General features: G+C 39.9%; 1 protein-coding gene across 1 annotated transcript in view; it reads left to right on the forward strand.

Moving 5' to 3' along the window:
• Nucleotides 1-19,783, forward strand: part of LOC138755282 (eukaryotic translation initiation factor 3 subunit E-A) — a 155,366-nt gene extending 135,583 nt beyond the window's left edge. Inside the window, exons 11-13 of the mRNA XM_069920988.1 lie at nt 2,436-2,538; nt 10,338-10,472; nt 19,594-19,783. Coding sequence (XP_069777089.1) covers nt 2,436-2,538; nt 10,338-10,472; nt 19,594-19,632 — 277 coding nt within the window. The 3' untranslated portion in view covers nt 19,633-19,783. The remainder of the gene's footprint in view (nt 1-2,435; nt 2,539-10,337; nt 10,473-19,593) is intronic.
• Nucleotides 19,784-20,153: the final 370 nt, after the last annotated feature.

Below are 20,153 nucleotides of genomic sequence, written 5' to 3' on the forward strand. Positions count from 1 at the left end.
TTGGCAGCTGAGTTTTGAAAGAGGGGCTAGAGCAAGCTTCTTGGGAAATTGGTGACTGTCATCAATTTTACATATCACTGTTTAGTAAAAGGAAACAGCTGAAGTCACCCTGTTTCATAAATTTTTTTTGCTTCATAAGTTGAGACAAAAGCACTGTCTGATTTGAAGATAAACAAGGTGATCTTGGAAAGAAGCCCATAGTTGTGTGGGTCCACCTGCATTCTCAATGAACTACTCTCCCAAAGTGCTTTCAGTCGCATGCTTTTATTCTCGTTTGCTGATCCCTTTACCCAAAGATGCATAAAAAAGCTTCAACTGTTATCCAGCCAAAGTTATTTCTGCTATCCTGAACCCCGCTTTCTCAGATTCTGCATTCTGACTTAGTTTTCACTATCAGGTTGTCATTGACCCATCAATCTCTGGAAATTGCATTCTGTTTAGCACAACTGTTCTGAGGATTATTGTTAATCCTAGTCTCTTCCAACACTCCTGTCAGACTCCAGATCGCGCTCTCTTATCTCTTCCTGTGCACAAAGCTCAACAGTTAGACTTCAAGACTGTCACAGTGTAATAGACAACAGTGCAGGAAAAACTCAGCAGGTCATGCCCCAACATTCCTTCCAAGTGACGTATCCAGCACCCCTGTTCTGGCCTCCTCTCCGTTGGAGAAATTGGAAAGCACCTTCGCTGTGTCCGCTATGATAACAGGGACTTACCAACTATTTCAATTTTCACACACTATTCTCACACCAACATGTCTTCGTGGCCTTGCAGACTGCCAAGCCAAGGCGACTGCAAATTGGAGGAACTGCAAGACCTGCTGAGTTTGTCCAGTATTTTTGTGTATCGTACTATAAGCACAGCATCTGCGGACTTTCCTGTTTAACTTCAAAACTGTCACAGTGTCACCTTCTCCTTTCCCTTGTCTGATTGCTGAAACAATTTGCTTTCGGCCTTGTTCCAGCTCTCTCTAGCTCTCGTTTCTCCCCCCAGCTTTTTATTTATTTATATTTTTGGATCTGGATTTGGAAATCCTCCACATGTCAGTAATCCTCTGAGAAGACCATGGTGAAGCACTGAATGCAGATCAACAACTTGCTTGGCCATTTCAGTTCAGGATCAGCAACTTGGTAATGTGGGGAGAGAAGGGGTTGAAACCACATGTAGACCTACAGAGAGCATCAGTGAACCAGGTTGGTCTACTGCAATCCAGTGACTGTGGTCATCATAACTAATTCTCATTGTATTTGTTTTAAATTTAAATTTACTCATTGAATTTAAATTCAGTGGGGATTGAACTCTTCTCTAGATTATGCATCCAATAATTAGCACAGCTCCACCTCACCTTCACTGAGTCCACAGGACAAAAGCCTGAGTCCCTCCTACCTCCTTTCATTTAAAAAAAAATTACTGCCAGTTTTCAATTGTTTCCAACTCCGTGACTGAAGGGACTCCTTCTGCTCTTTTTTTCCCTCTTTCTGTAAGGAGCATTGGGCAACAATAATGGCAATTTTTTGTCTGTCTTATGGCAGATATAAGGGAATTTTGTGTAACATTGCATGTTCTGTACTATAACACAATAAAGGAATCCTGAATCTTAAACCATGCAGAAGCTTTATGGTGCACTGGAATAATACACACATCACCGCCAGCAAGACAAATCAACAAAAAAAATCTCTGATCTTGATGCAGTGGCAATCGAACCATTTGGAGTATGTGCGGTTTGAATGGCAGATTCAAATGATACATTGATAAGTATGTCTATGTTTATAAGATGATGAGGGGCATTGAGATAGCTGGAGGCTTTTTCCCAGGGCTGAAATGGCTAACATGAGGGGGCATCATTTTGTGGTGCTTCATAGTAAGTACAGGGGAGATTTAAGAAGTAAATTTTCACACAGACTGGTGGGTGCATGGAATGCGCTGCTGTCATGGCAATGGTCATGGGGACAGATGCAAATGGATATTTTAAGAGATGATCAGGTAGATACATGGAACTGGGAAAAGTGGAGGGTTATGCAGTAGGGTAATATTAGAGTTGGTTATTAGATTAGCTCAGCACTGTGGGCTGAAGGGCCCGTACTATGCTATAGATTTCTATGTTCAATATTGCTATTTCCAACTATGCAACCAAACTGGGACCAAATGAGTTAGCCTGTACATAAACTTTAGAGTTAAGTGTTGATGCTCGTCAAGATCTTTCTCTATTTTAAACCATCTCTAACAAATCGTATGGCAAATCATGTTTGATTTTTGCTTCTGTGATTGCTTACAATTAAAGCCTTTTTCACTGCTATGTTTTTGATTTTATCCAATCTATTTATTTAAAGGATGGTCACTTTACCATATATGAAGACAATTTATAGACTTGCACTCATGTAGAGATGTAAATGATAGAACTATCTTGTTCTAAATATTCTTTCTCTTTATTTCAGTATGCTTGCTGAGAAGCTTAATATGACTCCTGAAGAAGCAGAGCGATGGATTGTCAACTTGATTAGAAATGCCAGACTAGATGCAAAAATAGATTCCAAACTGGTAAGAGGGTTTCTGAAATCATTGCATTGCTGTAAAGCCAAATCAACAAGACAAATGCTGTATTGTTGATAAACCAACAATTTATGCTGTCGCATAAATACATGCCAGAGTTACAAAGACTTGAGCTGCTGGCTTGAGTTAGCAACTTTTACTTGCTCGTGTCCATCTCAAAAGATCCTTTATTTGCTCTCCCTCTGCATACAGGTGAAATTTTCGCTGGGCTGTGAATCAGCAATTAGTGTTGGACTATCTCACTTCTGTAGTACATAACAGCATTGTGCAATTATTAGACAGCTTTATTGTTTTGCAGAAGCACTTCACATCTTGGGTGTAACTTTTCTTTAACTTAAAGAAATGTTAGGCAAATTACTTACAGAATAACCAGCTTACAGCTTTCTGCTGAACAACTAGCGGCAAATAGCCTCTACTTTGCAGCGACCATAACTATTCAATAAACCAGCTAAGTTCTGGCTTTCTTTCTATTTTTTTCTATTTGTGGCACCCTGTAGCAGCTCTAAGGAAGCATACCATTCTCTTTAAGGCAGTCATGATCAATTATCCATCATTCTCCTTGATCCGTCTTGCTGGCGGTGATGTGTGTATTATTCCAGTGCACCATAAAGCTTCTGCATGGTTTAAGATTCAGGATCCCTTTATTGTGTTATAGTACAGAACATGCAATATTACACAAAATTCCCTTATATCTGCCATAAGACAGACGAAAACTTGCCATTATTGTTGCCCAATGCCCCTTACAGAAAGAGGGGAAAAAAAGAGCAGAAAGAGTCCCTTCAGAGTCACTGAGTGTCTGTGGATTTGCCTCCAGTGCTCCTGCAGCCACGCAGATGCCTGGTCAATTCATCGGCAACCTGAGCTCCAGATCCAAACTTCCGACACGATCAGGAAGTCTTCAGTGCCCGAGGCCTTTCAGGAGCCCTTCTTCCCCTCAGCACCCTCTCAAATCCCGACTCTGATACCTAGTTTCCATGAGCCAATCTACGGCAGCTCACAGCCCATGCGGGTAGTGTGAAATTATGATTCCACCTGCTGCACACTATGATACGGTATATCCTGTTTTACGAATTCTTGCTTTATGAAAATTCACTTTTACGAAAGGTTTTGAATGGGTTTTCAGTTTTACGAAAATAGCCTTCAATAGTAGTGGATGGGACTTCGCTTTACGCCATTTCAACTTACGAAAAGTTTCGTAGGAAAGCTCTAGTTTCGTCAAGTGGGGTATACCCCTATTCTTTCATCATCTCCAAAAGTTCACTAGTTGTATTCATTGAGTTTGTAGTCAATTGTTCTCTCTTGTTCAGCTACCCCTTCAGACTTTGGCTGGAGTCTAACTTAATCACTGTGGAATAAATATTTGTATTCGTAAACTAGCGAAGTAATTCAAGGTGTTATTGACAAGGCCACTAATTTAAATTGATGAAAGTTAAATTTTCAAGATGATCAAAATTTGGAATCCATCAGTTAATGTAATAGACATACTTTTAGTTTTGTATCAAATGTTCATGTGTTCAATCCATCCTGAGAATTTAATCCAGACTGATACTTCAGTGCAATACTGAAATTATGCTTTTTTTTTTGCTGAGTCCTTAAACTAAGTTATTATTGATTTTGGGTGAATATAACAAGATCTTTTGGAAATATTTAAGGAACAGGGTACTGTCTTGATGACTGTCCAATATTTATGCTTCAGCTACCATCACAAGACAATGACCTGGCCATATAATATGGCTGCTTGCGGGAACTTGCTGTGTACAATTTAGCTGGTGTGTTTGTCTATACTGTTATAGTGACTACATTTAAAACTGTTAAGTGTGCTTTGGGACCCGAGTCAGGCAGCATAGCACAAATACCAATTAATTCTCTGAGCTTTGATGAGAGTGTGCTTTTTTTTAAATCCTTGATGGTGTATGACACAAACAGAACAAAACTGTTGCCCTTGATATTCGGATGCAGTCTCTCTGCTGTTTCTGGCCATTGAAGGACTTTTGACAAACTAGTAGACGTGAGGTAGAAGGGCCTTGCCATATTAATCAACATGCTAACTATTGATAAGAATTTTTTTCTGGCATTGATTGCTGCAAAACCTCATGATGTGATGCTCTCAATTAAACCAAGTAGACCATCGATTTCCACCTTGTCTCCAGATACTAGAAATCAATCAGTCCAAATAGAAGGCAGACTTGCCTTTCCTCTTTGAGTTTGATAGTGCATCTGTTTGTAGAAATATTTCAGCCAAATATTTTGGACTCTTCATTCCGACAGATTGGAATATTCACTTCCTCATTATCTGTGCCTTTTATCAAATATAGGGAAAAATCAAGGAGAGTATCTCTATAAATAATATAGTCTTGCACTTCCAAACAGTAAATATTTTATTTTTACGTGGGATATTTATTGCCCATCCTTAATTGCTTTCAAGAAGCTGTTTTGAATCCTTGCAGTCTGTGGGATGAGGATATCAATGTAGGAACACTGATGAATGTTCAAGGCCAGGTGGAAAGTAATTTGCAGGAAAATATAGAAAGATAATGAAGATTTTTTTTTCAAGTGGTACCAAGTGTGAGAGAGAGCACCTCAACACCAGTTCTGAAACAGGAAGAAGCAAGTCCGATGGCATGGGATAGACCCGATCATACCTATGATCAAGCAAAATGAACAAATAACTTGGTGACGAAGGCTTTAAGTGAGCAAGTAGGGAGGGGGAACCTCCAAAGTTGCATGAATTGAGGTAGCCAGCATACCACCTACCAGTGGAGGCAGAAATATGCATTCAAATTCAGGAAATTATGAAAGGAGAATAATTGTGGCATCTCAACCACCCTGAAGTTAATTGAACCAAAGAGGTAAAGTGGCTAAGTGAATGGAGATCTCACAAAGTAGACACAATTCCTTTTAAACCAACCTGTATGTAGATTCAAATTGACTTGATACTGAAGAATGAGAGCACATGAGGGAATAGCATGGGGGTTCATGGAAGCATCATATACCATATAAGGCAATTGAGAAAGATGTAAATATGCAAAGAAAACCAGCCAATAGATTGGTGGAAAGCTGATTTTGAGGTGCTGAGCATGAAACCTGCGTGGATAAAGTGGATCGCAATATTGGTAAGTGATGATGTAGAAAGATGGAGATCATTTAAAATTGTGTTCGACACAGTGCAGATATTCTATTTTCCCTTGTAGGAAAGAGTAAAATAAACAAGCGTGATACTTCATGAATAAATAAAGATGCAAGGGAATAATTAAGGGTACGTAGAAGCGCCTGATGTAAGGGTTAGGATGATACAAGTAGGGTTAGAGGAAGGCATTGGTAAATTTGCACAATGACCAAGTAATTGACAAATTAACAGAGACAATTAAGAAAGCAACAGTGAAAAACAAAATTAAATTATCAAAGATAATAAAGCAGAATAAATTACACAGAAATAAATGTTGGGATGACTATCAGGCCATTAAGAAATAGGCAGGACAGTACCACAGACAATGATAGGGAAATAACAACAATGTATTTCCCAGGCAAGAGAATGCATGGCAATAATTGATTAAATCCATTCAAAATAAATGGAATTTAAAAGACCCTGGTCCAGACTGATTGCTTTTTTGCTTTTTAAAATGACCTCAGGGTAAGACAGATTACTAAACATTATCAAATGTGTTCAGGAATTTTTAAAATCAATATATAGAGGTCCCAATGAGAGAGGATGCAATACTTGACCTATGAGGGAGGCAGACAGGTCAGGTGACAGAAGGATGTGCAGGTGAACATTTTGGGTTCAATGATTATAATGTCATTAGTTTCAAGTTAATTATGGATAAGGATAGGTCTGGTCCTCAGGTTGAAATTCTAAATTGGAGAAAGGCCAATTTTGTGGAAATGAGAAAGGATCTAGGAAGATTGGATTGGGATAAGTTGTTTTCTGGCATGGGCGTATTCAGTAAGTGGAAGGCCTTTGAAAGTACAGAGCTTGCATGTTCCTGTCAGGATTAAAGGCAAAGTTAACAGGCACAGGGATCCTAGATTTTCAAGGGATGTTGGTGATCTGGTAAAGAAGAAGAGAGATGTATACAGTAGGTATAGACAACCACAAGGAGCAAATGATACTAGAAGAGTATAGAAAATGTAAGAAAATACTTAAGAAGGAAATCAGGAAGGCAAAAAGAAGACATAAGGTTGCTTTGGCAGATAATGTGAAGGTAAACACGAAGGGTTTCTGCAAGTATGTTCAGAGTAAAAGGATAGTAAGAGGACAAAATTGGTCCCCACGGAGATCAGAGTGGTCGTCTATATATCGAGCCTCACGAGATGAGGGAGATCTTGTACAGTTTTTTTTCATCAGTATTTACTCAGTAAACTGGCATAGTGTATAAGGAAGGAAAGGAAACAAGTAGTGTCATGAAACATATTGAGATTAAAAAGGAGGTGCTTGCTGCTGTACAGCGAATAAAGGCCTGACATTTCCTCGAGCTTTGAGGGAGACGAGTGTAGAAATTGCAGTGGCCCTGGCCAAAACATTTAAAATGCTCTTAACCATGGATGAGGTACCAGAGGAATGGAGGGTAGTATGTTGTCCCATTATTTAAAAAAGGCTCCAAAAATAAACTAGGAAATTAGAGGCCTGACGTCAGAAGTGGGTAAATTATTGGAGGATGTTCTGAGAGATCATTGTTTAAAGTTCAGGATAGCAGATTGTACAAAAGATATTGAAGCACTGGAGAGTGGGCAAGAATACAATGTAGACATCCAAAGTGCAAGGGCATACATATTAGCCTGGACTTCCTTTTAAAGAAGGAAAGTTGAGGAATGACATTTGAGGTTCTGATAAAAGAATAGGCAAAAATATAAAATAATCACCAAGAAATCCAGCAGGGAATTCAGAAGAAATCTCCCCATTCAAAGAATGTTGAGAACATGGGCTTGCTGCAGCATAGAATGATGGAGATGGATAGCGTAGCTGCATTGAAAAGGCAACTGGGGAAGCAAATGGTGATAGACTAGTGATGGATTTTAGTGATAAAGCTTAGAAGGGACTTGAATGGAATAAATGTCACATAGACTGATTAGGCTGAATGGCCTGATTTGGTGCTGTGTCTTTTGTATAAATCATGTGTCATGTTTGTGGCAAGGCTGAAAAGAGCAGGTAAACTTGACTGATGTTGAACTTACTTTTTTCTCACCCCAATTGAGCTAGAGGAGATTAACATTTTAGAGCTGAAGTCTTGTGCCAGCCAGTTTAAATCCCTTTGTAAATTGAAATATTGTTGACAGATTTTAGTTTCTGTCTTCACTAAAGCTCTCAATGGGGAAATTTTAACTGACGAGAAAATTCCAGATAGACAAAACTTCAATAAGTGCCCTTTGTTATCAGGCAGATTTCTAGAAAACTAGGCATGCAGATTTTTAGTAAACTAATAAATGTGCAATGGCTTTGCTCCATTGAGTTTTGGTGAAATAGTAGTCTTGTATTAACATGGTGTGATTTCTTGAAGATCCCCTCCAGCTGAACCTGTTACTCCCACTGAAATTTATTGTCCCCACTTTTGCTAATTGAACATTTTCAAGCCTGTAACAGCTACCTAGAATTTTCTTACTCCATAACTCTCCATTTTTCTCAGTTCCATGTACCTATCTAAAGATCATATTGTACCTGCCACCATCACTGATGCTGGCAGCGCACATTCCATGCACCCAACACATTCTTTGTGAATAAACTTGCCTCTTGCATCCCCCTGTACTTACTCCCAAGCACCTCAAATCTATGTCCCCTGGTGTTCGTCATTTCAGCTCTGGGGAAAAGCCTCTGGCCATCCACACAATCAGTGCCCCTTATCAAGTCACTCCTCATCCTCCTTCGCTCCAAGGAGAAAGGATCAAGTTTACTCAACCTATCCTCTCTAATCCAGGCATTGTAAATCTCCTCTGCATACCTATCCTTCCTGTAATGATGAGATAATATTCCAAGTGGTCTAACAATACTTCATGGCCCTTGAACTCGATCGCACAGTTAATGACTGCCAACTCACAATATACCTTCTTAACAAAAGAAGATCAAAATTTGACATTTTAAGCCTGCAAGGGTTTTTGTTTGCAAATGCAGCCACTTCGATGTGTAAACTGTTTCTGAATGTTGCAACTTCATGACCTGGAGTGAAGCCTTGTGATGTTGCTGCGTTAAAACTGGTAGGCTTGGATGTTGGTGAAATAACGTAGCTCATTGGCACACATCGGGTTCTGCTTTGAAAGGATACACTTCTCTGTGAATTTGTATTGAAGGCCATATTGTGTGTTGTTGGACATCACCAAATTAAACAAACTCTGTTTTAAATGGATAAAATGTCAAATTTGGTCCTAGTAACCAGAGATTAATTCAAATGCAAGTTCTCCACCTTTATTACAAGTAGTTTATTCTGAAATATTTAAACAGTTTGACAAACTATTTTAGTATGCTGACGCAAATTTCTAGTTGCATGTCTTTGGCTTGGCTTCGCGGACGAAGATTTATGGAGGGGGTAAAAAGTCCACGTCAGCTGCAGGCTCGTTTGTGGCTGACCAGTCCGATGCGGGACAGGCAGACACGATTGCAGCGGTTGCAAGGGAAAATTGGTTGGTTGGGGTTGGGTGTTGGGTTTTTCCTCCTTTGCCTTTTGTCAGTGAGGTGGGCTCTGCGGTCTTCTTCAAAGGAGGCTGCTGCCCGCCAAACTGTGAGGCGCCAAGATGCACGGTTTGAGGCGTTATCAGCCCACTGGCGGTGGTCAATGTGGCAGGCACCAAGAGATTTCTTTAGGCAGTCCTTGTACCTTTTCTTTGGTGCACCTCTGTCACGGTGGCCAGTGGAGAGCTCGCCATATAATACGATCTTGGGAAGGCGATGGTCCTCCATTCTGGAGACGTGACCCATCCAGCGCAGCTGGATCTTCAGCAGCGTGGACTCGATGCTGTCGACCTCTGCCATCTCGAGTACCTCGACGTTAGGGGTGTGAGCGCTCCAATGGATGTTGAGGATGGAGCGGAGACAACGCTGGTGGAAGCGTTCTAGGAGCCGTAGGTGGTGCCGGTAGAGGACCCATGATTCGGAGCCGAACAGGAGTGTGGGTATGACAACGGCTCTGTATACGCTTATCTTTGTGAGGTTTTTCAGTTGGTTGTTTTTCCAGACTCTTTTGTGTAGTCTTCCAAAGGCGCTATTTGCCTTGGCGAGTCTGTTGTCTATCTCATTGTCGATCCTTGCATCTGATGAAATGGTGCAGCCGAGATAGGTAAACTGGTTGACCGTTTTGAGTTTTGTGTGCCCGATGGAGATATGGGGGGGCTGGTAGTCATGGTGGGGAGCTGGCTGATGGAGGACCTCAGTTTTCTTCAGGCTGACTTCCAGGCCAAACATTTTGGCAGTTTCCGCAAAGCAGGACGTCAAGCGCTGAAGAGCTGGCTCTGAATGGGCAACTAAAGCGGCATCATCTGCAAAGAGTAGTTCACGGACAAGTTTCTCTTGTGTCTTGGTGTGAGCTTGCAGGCGCCTCAGATTGAAGAGACTGCCATCCGTGCGGTACCGGATGTAAACAGCGTCTTCATTGTTGGGGTCTTTCATGGCTTGGTTCAGCATCATGCTGAAGAAGATTGAAAAGAGGGTTGGTGCGAGAACACAGCCTTGCTTCACGCCATTGTTAATGGAGAAGGGTTCAGAGAGCTCATTGCTGTATCTGACCCGACCTTGTTGGTTTTCGTGTTGCATGTAATCCATTGAAAATTTCCACTGGTCAAGGTAACTATTTTTTTGTTTGTAGGGGCATGTCGTCATGGGAAACAATGCTGTGTCACCATACCAACAGGTCATCGAGAAAACAAAGAGCCTCTCTTTTCGGAGTCAGATGCTTGCTATGAACATTGAGAAGAAGATGAATCAAAACAACAGGACTGAGGTGAGCACTGTGAACTGCTGTGGCCCACAATGTCCCTTTAAGAGCTAGAGTTCAAGGCCCTGCCGATACAGACTAGGTTTGATTAATTATTCATTATTTAAACTGAGCCTTTAATCTTAATTTTGCTTTTAAAATTGATGATGTGTTCATTATTACTTGCGCAACACAAAACATATGCTGGAATGTTTTAAATGGAAAATAATGTGTGATTAAGTGATATTCTAAACATGTGACCTGCAATCCCTAAAACTTCCAATTGACTTGCACCTCTGTTTAACAATTAGTCAAAGGCAATGTAGAAAAGTTAATTGCCACACAGTGGCCTTTACATTTGCAAATGATTCTGAGTAGTTACTTAATATTTGTCAGAAACTTGTACAACATGGAAACGTGCTTTTCAGTCCTTTGAGTCCATTCCAACTATCAAGCACTTATTTCCACTTGATCCCATGTTATTATCCCCACATTCCCATCAACATCCCTCAGTTTCTACCACTCATAAACAATAGAGACAATTTACAGTAGCTAATTAACCAATCAACCTGCATGTCTTTGGGATGTCGGAGGCAACTGGAGCACTTGATAAAACCCATGTAGTCAGGGGAGAATGTGCAAGCTCCACACCTTTCAACAACAGAGGTTGGGGTCGAATCCTGGTTGCTGAGCCTATTGAGGCCACAGGTCGACCATTTGCTACCTTGTGCTGCATTTATTATTGTATTAAAAACAGATGCTATTGAATTGTTGCTAATGTAACTGGAGATTCAGCTCATCTGAAGAATCTGATAAATCAACAGGAGAGATTTGCACAGTTTCACCTCAGGATGTATTATCAGAGCCAAAAAGAATGGGAAGAAAGATACAAATGTCCAGTTAACAAGTGCAAGCATTGAACTCGTCTTTCCTCATTCCCCACAAGAATTAGATGAAATTTCCATCGTACAATCATTTCATCATTGTATCCCCATCCTGCTGGTTCACATTTCTATGTTACTTTGTTCAAAAAGGTAAAATGTCTTTATAACATTAGTCTACCTTAAACTGCTTCTTGCACAGTCAATATAATGTTCACTTCTCCAGACTAGCTTGACAAAAGTGCAGTCTTCTAGGGGAACGCTGTACAGGCAGGAACTTTCAAATTGATCTGAATAAATTCTATTGATGTATTCTTTTATTTTCCCATATTTAGATGAGTCTTCAAATTGGGAATCTGACATCTTTCCTCTACCACCAGCTAAAAAAATATATCTCTTCCCATTTTATTTAGCTCCAATAATGGATCCAGCAGTGAAGCTGTGTGAATGTATTGCACTGATTCATCTCGCAATTTTTCAGATGCCTGAAGTCTGTGAAATCCTTCAGCCATGCTAGCAGCTATTCAATGACAAGTCTGTTTTTAACATAACAGTATCACAACTGAGCTTCGCAGTTATGTCAGGTTCAATTTGCTGCAGTTGATTATAAAATGCAAAATGAAGTAAGTGTGACTAGAGAAAAAACATCTGCAGACTTCTTTGGGGAATTGAGAGTATTATTTGAAAGGCAAGTGTTAAAGGGGAACTTTAGGAACAGAGATGTGTACATCAGTTCTACACATTTTTAATGAAAACAATAATATCCCTGATCTGTCCACTGCTCCATACGCAAGTTAGTGTCGCTGTTGTGGTGGGTGGTGGCAAAACTACATGCCACTATGATAGAGGATTGGTCATGATTGATTAAACACTAGTGTCAGGCTGCTGTTTTCTTTCTCCTTGTTCTCATTGCTGACTGAAATATGATGTTGGGATGGGGTGGGGCCAGGGGGTTGGGGTAGGGGAGGAAACATGTGAATAAAAAAGCTATGCAGTCAACAGTCAACAAAAAACCTCCAGCTGTGATGAGGATTACACTTTGCCACGTATTTTCACAGTGCAGCCAAAGTAGGCATGCTCAGCTCCTCGTCCAAGCAGCTTGTACTGCAGCCATCCTCTTGCTCATTCTCCAAGAGCCACTGAAAGGCTATGATCAGGAAAGAAGGAATGATTTCTGGGACACTCTATCTGTTATTACAGCATGGGACATCTGCCAATTCACCGAGTTTTTCCTTGCTCGGTTCATATGCTAGCTGTTTCTTCTAGTTTTAACATTTGGGCAAGTTTCTAATGTATTTTTGATGTCTGAATAATCAACATCTTGAACAATAATTTAGATGATATTTTGTGCCTGTTTGTTGAGAGCATGTGAGAATAATTTACATTTTTGGTGTTCATTTGATTTAAACTAGTTTTTTTTTTACTCCTGTCTTTGGCAACTCTTGGGCAAGATTTGATTTATGTCCAGAGAGTATTCTTTTACCAAAATAATATTCCTTCTTCAGTGCATTTCCAAGGAAAGAACGGGAAGTTTTCATTCGACTTCCCTTGTATAATTAAAGCATTTTGTGATCTGCTTCTCTGAAAGCTAGCTGAATAAATGCTAAATATCTTTCAATTCTAAAAGAGCAAGCAGTTCCATTGTAGCAATTCTTCAGGTTAGCAGGAAAAGAATAGCTTGCAACCATTCGTCTAAACTGCAATAGCTAATATTCTGCTCCTTTCATGTAGTTTATGGAAAATAATTGGTCTAATTTATTTCTAGGTTGTAGAGTTTGCTCAAGATGTCTTAGTAAAGTGTGTCTGGGATTGAACAAATTTAAGCAACTTTTTTTTAAAAATTTTAATTTTAGAACTGCTAATTAAACACAAATAAATCCCAGAGATCTTTGTATTATATCTTTGTCCCTCCTTCAGAGATCAAGCACAAAAGCGCTACCAGACAATGAACTGTGCATGTGCTTTTTTTTGTTTTAACCAGTTTCATGCCCAATCACCGATTCTAGCCTTTGTCAATCGGATATCATCTATTCCAGAATTATAAAAGACCATTGGACCTTTATTTATTGAGCTAATCTCTCGCTGGAATTTGATTCATTTTCCCCTTCCTTCCCCAGTGCACCTAACTGCCTCCCAACCAAAATCACATTCAGGGACACAAAATAAGTTGAGATCAAAGGAACCATTATGGGCTCAGATAATTGGATAATATCTCTCTTTCTGCCATATTTCCTACCAATACCAATGAGCAATCTATATTTAGTTAGATTTGTTAGATTTTGTATTTCTAAGCCTTGCATGTGAATTATATCATTTTATTATCCATGATCTAGCTATCTGTTCTATTCACCCATTTCAGTTACTGTTTCCAGTTCTCACATAGCCCCACTTGGCAAATTTTACTTGTCATTCTTTCACAGCACTGGGGGTCTACCCTCACTGCTCGTTCGCTGATGCTTTATGGCAGCGGCTCACATTGTTCGGGATGGTCACTGAGTGCTGCCTGGCCAGAGTGAGCATGGACAAGGAGGAATAAAATTGGAACAACAATGTTTGTCCTCCAGAGATTAAAGTAACCTTTCCAAACCAAGCAGTCAAAGCACTGCCTTGCCTATCTGTTGTGCTTTTCACCTTATTAAAGAAGTCAATCAATAGAAGTGAAGTAAAAACTGGAGGTATTCAGTGGGTAAAGCAGTGTCCATGGGGAGGGGGGGGGAGGGGTGGAATAGTAAACATTTCAAGAGCAGGAAGATGGGTAATATAACAGAGCAAAAAGGGGTGGGGGGGGGGTTAGATGGACCAAGTGGTTGAAGGATGAAGGCAGATGTTGGAGCAGGAAATGCAAAGTTGGGAAGCAGAGACAGGGAAGCTGACAAATAGAAAGAAAATGGGCACATGGAGCCCAGAGGGGAAGGTAAAAGTGGGCACTGCTGTTGCAATAAGAAGATAATGGAACCATACAAGGGAGGGATGGTAGCCAAATGGGAAGAGTGGGTACAGGTGGAAAGAGGAAAGGAGTTCATTCACAGGGGCTGGGGGTTGGAAAGAAGGATGCACATTAGAGCTCTAAGTGGAGAGTCAAAGGGGTTGAGGGCAAGCGAGTCACTTAAAGTTGGAGAATTCAGTGTTGGTGCTGCCAGTTATAGAGAGATGAACTTTGTATTTGGTCACACCCTGGCATAGGGTGAGAATGGAAAAGGAGTTAAAGTGGTGGATAACCACAAGCTCCATTTTGGGAATGAGGACAGAAGCAGGAGTAAACTATGTAGCTCCTTGAGCTGGCTCCACATTCAATAAGATCCTGCTGATGTGATTGTGGTCTCAGCTCCACTTTCTCATAATCTTCGATTCTGCCCAAGTTGAGTATTTCCATCTTGGCCTTGAGGATTTTGATGCTTGTTGGTGCAACCCTTAAAAGTACAATGCATTCATCTGGAATTCTAGTTTAAAGAAACTACAGCCTGCATTTTAGCCTCCAGTGGATGATTAACACTGCTTAGGATATAACTGTCCAGCTCTGCAGCACGTGTAGTTTTGCAGTCCTGAGCCTTGAGAAGTCAGTTTTCCAGCTTGCATCAAACTTTATGCAATTGTACCAAATGTGTTAGCATGTTTTTAAAATAAAGTTTATGACATTGTTGCCTTCTTAAATCGTTTCAATTTAGCACCATGGGAGGTTTTAATTCCATTCTTTGAAACATTGAATTTCTTGCTTCCTTTCAAATTTTTTTTTAATGTGGATCCTTTCAGATTTTGGGTATTGCTAAAAACTAAGAGCCTCTTACTCAGTAATCACCATTTTGGCCATTCCCTGTCATCTCGAGGGCAATTTATAGCAATGCAGCATGAGCTCGCGCCACCCAATTATAGTCGAGACTGTGAATCTTTGGAACATGGGAGGAAACTGGAGCACTCAAAGGAAACCCATGAAGTCACGAAAAGTATGTTCAATCTCTTTGGAGCAGCGGCAGATTTAAACCTAGGTTGTTGGTGCTATAATAATGTTCCACTAACTGCTACACTAACCATGCCACCCCTTCTCTGGAATAAACTGGAATGGAGAAACTTGACCTGTGAACCTGGTCATATTTCTGTTCATCTTTGAGAGGATGGGAGGCTAATTTATATCCTTAAAATGTAGCAACATGGACCCCTGAAGGAGGTCATTAAGTCAATTGTGACAGGTCCAGCTCTTACAGAAAACTGCACAAAAGCTGCAGAATCCCGAGCAGACCAAGATTTACAGGAGGAGCTCAGTAGGTCAGACAGCATCCAGGGGTAGAGTGCTCAGTCATTGGATTGGGTTGAGACCTTTCATCAAGTCCATCCTGACCCAAAACCTTGACTGACCATTTTTGAACCATTAATGGTGTCTGACATGCTGAGTTCCTCCAGCAATTCTTTGCTCTTTCCTCGAGCTGTCTGCTCTGTGCTTTCCCCAATAGCTATACAAATGTTTTATTATGCATTCCTGAGCAGAACATTTTCCTTCTCAAACCTGGTATGTTCCTTATTTAACTTTCTTACAGGTGCTCATTGTACCTGAGAGGAAAAGAAATATAGGATGGCATATGTTGGTCTGTGAGCAGAATTTGCAGTTTCAGAGCAAATGCAGAAAGATGGGTAGGGAATGGGTAGAGGTCAGAGGGAGAGAAACCAAATAAAATAGCATTCGGTAGAGTTTGAAAGAGAAAAATGAAAAGTCTAGCTCTGGAAATGGAGTTTTATTTTGTAAGTCTGGCTATTTTCTGACTGGTCCATAATGCTGCTGGACAACAATGCAGAACAGTATGCGCCCTGAGGATTGTGGCCAGTGATGGAGTGGAAATGCTCACTCGCAACTGGTTGTCGAACTTGTGGGGTAGTAAATTCATGGGGCTGTTTCTTATACACATCTTGGAAAATGTGGAAACTGTGTTAATGTATGAAGTACCCCATGATCCTTTGCAGAAGAACATTATTCACTAAAAATATATGATCAGCCATTTTTCCACCTGGGAGCTTGCTGTGTAGAGATTGGCTGTAATTACTCCACCAAAGTAGATGGCTCCCTAACCAAGCTAACATTGACCATCCAAAAAGAAGTTGAAGCATGTTGAGTGTGGATCATACTTAACCTGGAGTTTGAGTTACATGAATTTCCTCACAATTTGGAATCAACTGGGTAGATTTTTGAAAATACCATGGATTATCTTAATGTTTGTCAGTTGCAAAAATGATTGCCTGAAGCTCCCACCACTGATTTCAATAAGGCTCCTTTCTGATCAACTTTTTTTTTCCCCAATTGGAAATGGATAATAATGTCTCCTTGTTGGTGTAATCTGTCTTTAATTAATTACACACGACCGTTTATGCCAACTTCTTTCAGGCTTCTAGTAATAGTAGGTTGGGCCATTATTAAGACACCTCTGGAGACCACACTGTATGATGCAGAGATGAGAAACAAACTTGTTTTTCATTGTTGTGCAGCCTAGTTTCTCATGGACCCACCACGATATCTACTCTCAGATTTGTTTCTGTATAACAGTGCATGGTACCAGATGGAACAGGGAGCAAGGTCACAGTGTTTGTGAGGTCAGCCAATTGTTTATCAGACTAGCTTGTCATGAGTTTGTCATATTTGGGTGGAAATTTATGCTTTTATTTATCTCTGTGAGAAAACAGGACTGAACAACAGTAGTCAGCTCTGATTCTGGACTTCAGCAACAACAGATAGAGGCCAGCAAGAGGTGCTTACATCTCCTCAGACTGCAGCTTGGATTTAGTGTTGGTAAAGTTCATCCTAAATGACTGGGAGCTTTCCTGCAGCCTACATTTGCTTATCTTTAGTTTATTCACAGGTGTTTTTGTCCACCTCTGCTTTATTGTGGTGTTCACTTTTACTACCTGAATTTGGTCTTTCTAATACCAGGAGTTAATTCTCCACTTTGAACAGATCAAGGATTGGCAGATGATGGTCTTTCAGGTCATCCTCCAGTTGGTGCTCGTGGTTTGAGCACGGGACAAGGCAGACCTGGATGAAGAGTCTGAATTGGATTTCAAGGTGTTCTGAATTATTACCAATTCTTCAACAGAAATAAATTTTCCCCATGTAAGGAAAACTATTGTGAGTCCAAAAGAGGAAAATTTGATTTTGTTAAAATTGGCTTTGGTCTCACTGTATGGTCGAATGGGCTTGAGGGACTATGGTCTATTGTTCCTAGGTGGTCTTGTGATGTGGATAGCTACAGTAATAGTATGAAGCCGGATACCCCTCTGTGGCAGGTTTTGTTTGGAAGCCATTGTAAGTTGCACAGTTCACCTTCCAGAGGGGAACACAGGATTATTATGGCTCCTACTCTGATGGGGTTCATCTAATTGCCATTTCAGGAACCATACTTAGTTGTTTATGGGTATCTGGTGCATGGATTGTGAATGGAATTCTAACCAGAGAGTGTAATGATTGTTCAGTCTAAATCAGTGCAGTTTCTTAGTAGGCCAAGTAGAACTGGAAATGTTACAATGTGGCCATATTAACTAAATAGGTTCATTCAGATTTTAAGGTAGAGGTCATAAGTAGATAGATACAGTGGTAAAGAAGGCATATGGCATACTTGTCTTCATTGGGAAGAGCACTGAATAAGAAGATGACGTTGTAGCAGTATAAAACTTGTGTTAGGCCACATTTGGAATATATATACTTGATCTGTTTTTTAATTTATAGTTTTATTTTCATGGTGGATTAACATCATCTATTTATAATAATTTATTGGATTTAAATTCAGCTCCCATGGCAGGGATTAAGAGCGATTGGGAACAAGATTTGAATTTAATATTTTCTACTCTCAGCTTTATTAATGACTCTTCATTTTGTGCAAGGCATTGCTTATTAGAATTTAAGGTGGTGCATAGAACACACATGTCCAAACTTAAATTATCTAATTTTATTGCAGATATTGATCCATTTTGTGAGAAATGTAAAATTTTTAAAGCTTCTCTGATCCATTATGTTTTGAAAGTGTCCAAATTTAGAGAAATTCTGGAAAGACATTTTCAAAACTTTATCAATGATTCTTAAGATTAATTTGGAATCTTGCCCATTAACTGCTTTGTTTTTTCTTGTGATTCAAATAATCTTATATCGGCATCTCAGGAAAAAGTTTTAGCTTTTACCATGTTGATAGCCAGACAAGCAATCTTACTGAAATGGAACGATGATTCATCCTCTACTCATACACAGTGGTTCTATAATGTAATGTCCTATTTAAGTTTGGAGAAAAAATGAGATATAATATTAAAGATAGAAATGTTCAATCTATGAAGTTGTGGGGCCCATTCTTAGAATTTTTTTATAGTTGGGAGAATTAATAATTATTGTATGTTCCAGTTGTTCATTGCCTGTTCTTTGAGGGTCATCAGTGGTTCCACATTATTTTTCTTTGATTAATTCAAAAGGTAACCTTGATTAGAGGGAGGGGTTAGGTTAGATTAGAGTTGGCTTTAGTTTTTAGGGGTTTTTTTTCATTTTTTTCCTTTATACATTATTTCAATTAAAGCGTTTAACATGATTGCATGGATCAATTCAATTCAATTTTTTTGAGGTATTACAACCAATTGTTTATGTAGTTTTATCAACATTTTTTGGGTTTTTAGTGCATGCTTACTTGTATGCAAAGGAATTATGTAATTGTCAATTTTGTATTTATACTTGAACGTTAAACTTAAAAATATTATAAAAGAAAGGAAATCAGGGTGAGATATTGGTTGTCCCATTACAGGAAGGATGTGGAAGCTTTGGAAAGCATACAGAAGAGTTTTACTAGGATGTTGCCTTGTTTAGAAAGTGTGAATCATGGAGCATCAGAAGCTGAGGTTTATAAAATGATGAGAGACATTGATAGGGTGGACAGTCAGAATCTTTTCTCTAGGGCCAACGTGTCAAACACTAAAGGTTATGTGTTTAAGGTGAGGAGGAGGAGGAAGGTTAAAAGAAAGGTGTTTTTTTTTACACAGTGGTGAGTGCCTGGAACAGGCTGCCAGGAGTAGAGGTGGAAGGATATATGTAGTAGCATTCAAGATGCCTAGATAAACACATGAACATGAAGGGGATAGAGGGCTATTTATCGGGTGCAAACAGCAGTTTTAGATTGACTTGGACATTGTTCGGCACAGTCATGTGGGGCTGAAGGGCCTGTTCCTGAGCTGCGCTGTTCTATGCTCTGCCAGTTTAACTGCTGAGTAATCCTTCCTGTGTTACTCATGGATTTGATCTTATTGTTGCTTTGCAGGCTCCCTCTTGGACCACTACAGACACTGGCTTTTACTGAAAATAATTGCAGAATTATTTACAAATTGAAGATCACGTCAGTCCTGATTTTTACCAGACCAAATGAAGCTCATCTTGGCAATAATTCATTTTTTTAATCTGTCACATTTTAAGATCAGAATCTGTGGATCAAATAAAAATCTAATTTAAAATTATTGTGACCATTTGTTTTTGTGCTTGAATGTGGTTTATGTGTGGCTCTGCCATTCCATGTTTGTTGGAATAGAATTTGAAAGAATTCAGGATGATGTACCAGAGAAAGCTGGCTGGAAATGGTGGTGCCCTATCCTTGCTGAAAATCTATAAACACTCTGGGTTCAACTTCTGTGACAAGCTCCACCTAATATGAACGTGGGGCAAAACCTGAAGTACAAGTGGTGTAAATTCATCGGATGTGTGATGATGGACATTTCTCAGAGCAGCATAAGACCTAGGAGTAGAATTTGGCCATTCAGACCATCGAGTTCATCCTGCCATTCCATCGTTGCTGATTTGCTATTCTTTTCACCCCCCCCCCCCTAT

This window comes from Narcine bancroftii, chromosome 2, assembly GCF_036971445.1.
Source record: "Narcine bancroftii isolate sNarBan1 chromosome 2, sNarBan1.hap1, whole genome shotgun sequence".
NCBI lineage: Eukaryota > Metazoa > Chordata > Chondrichthyes > Torpediniformes > Narcinidae > Narcine > Narcine bancroftii.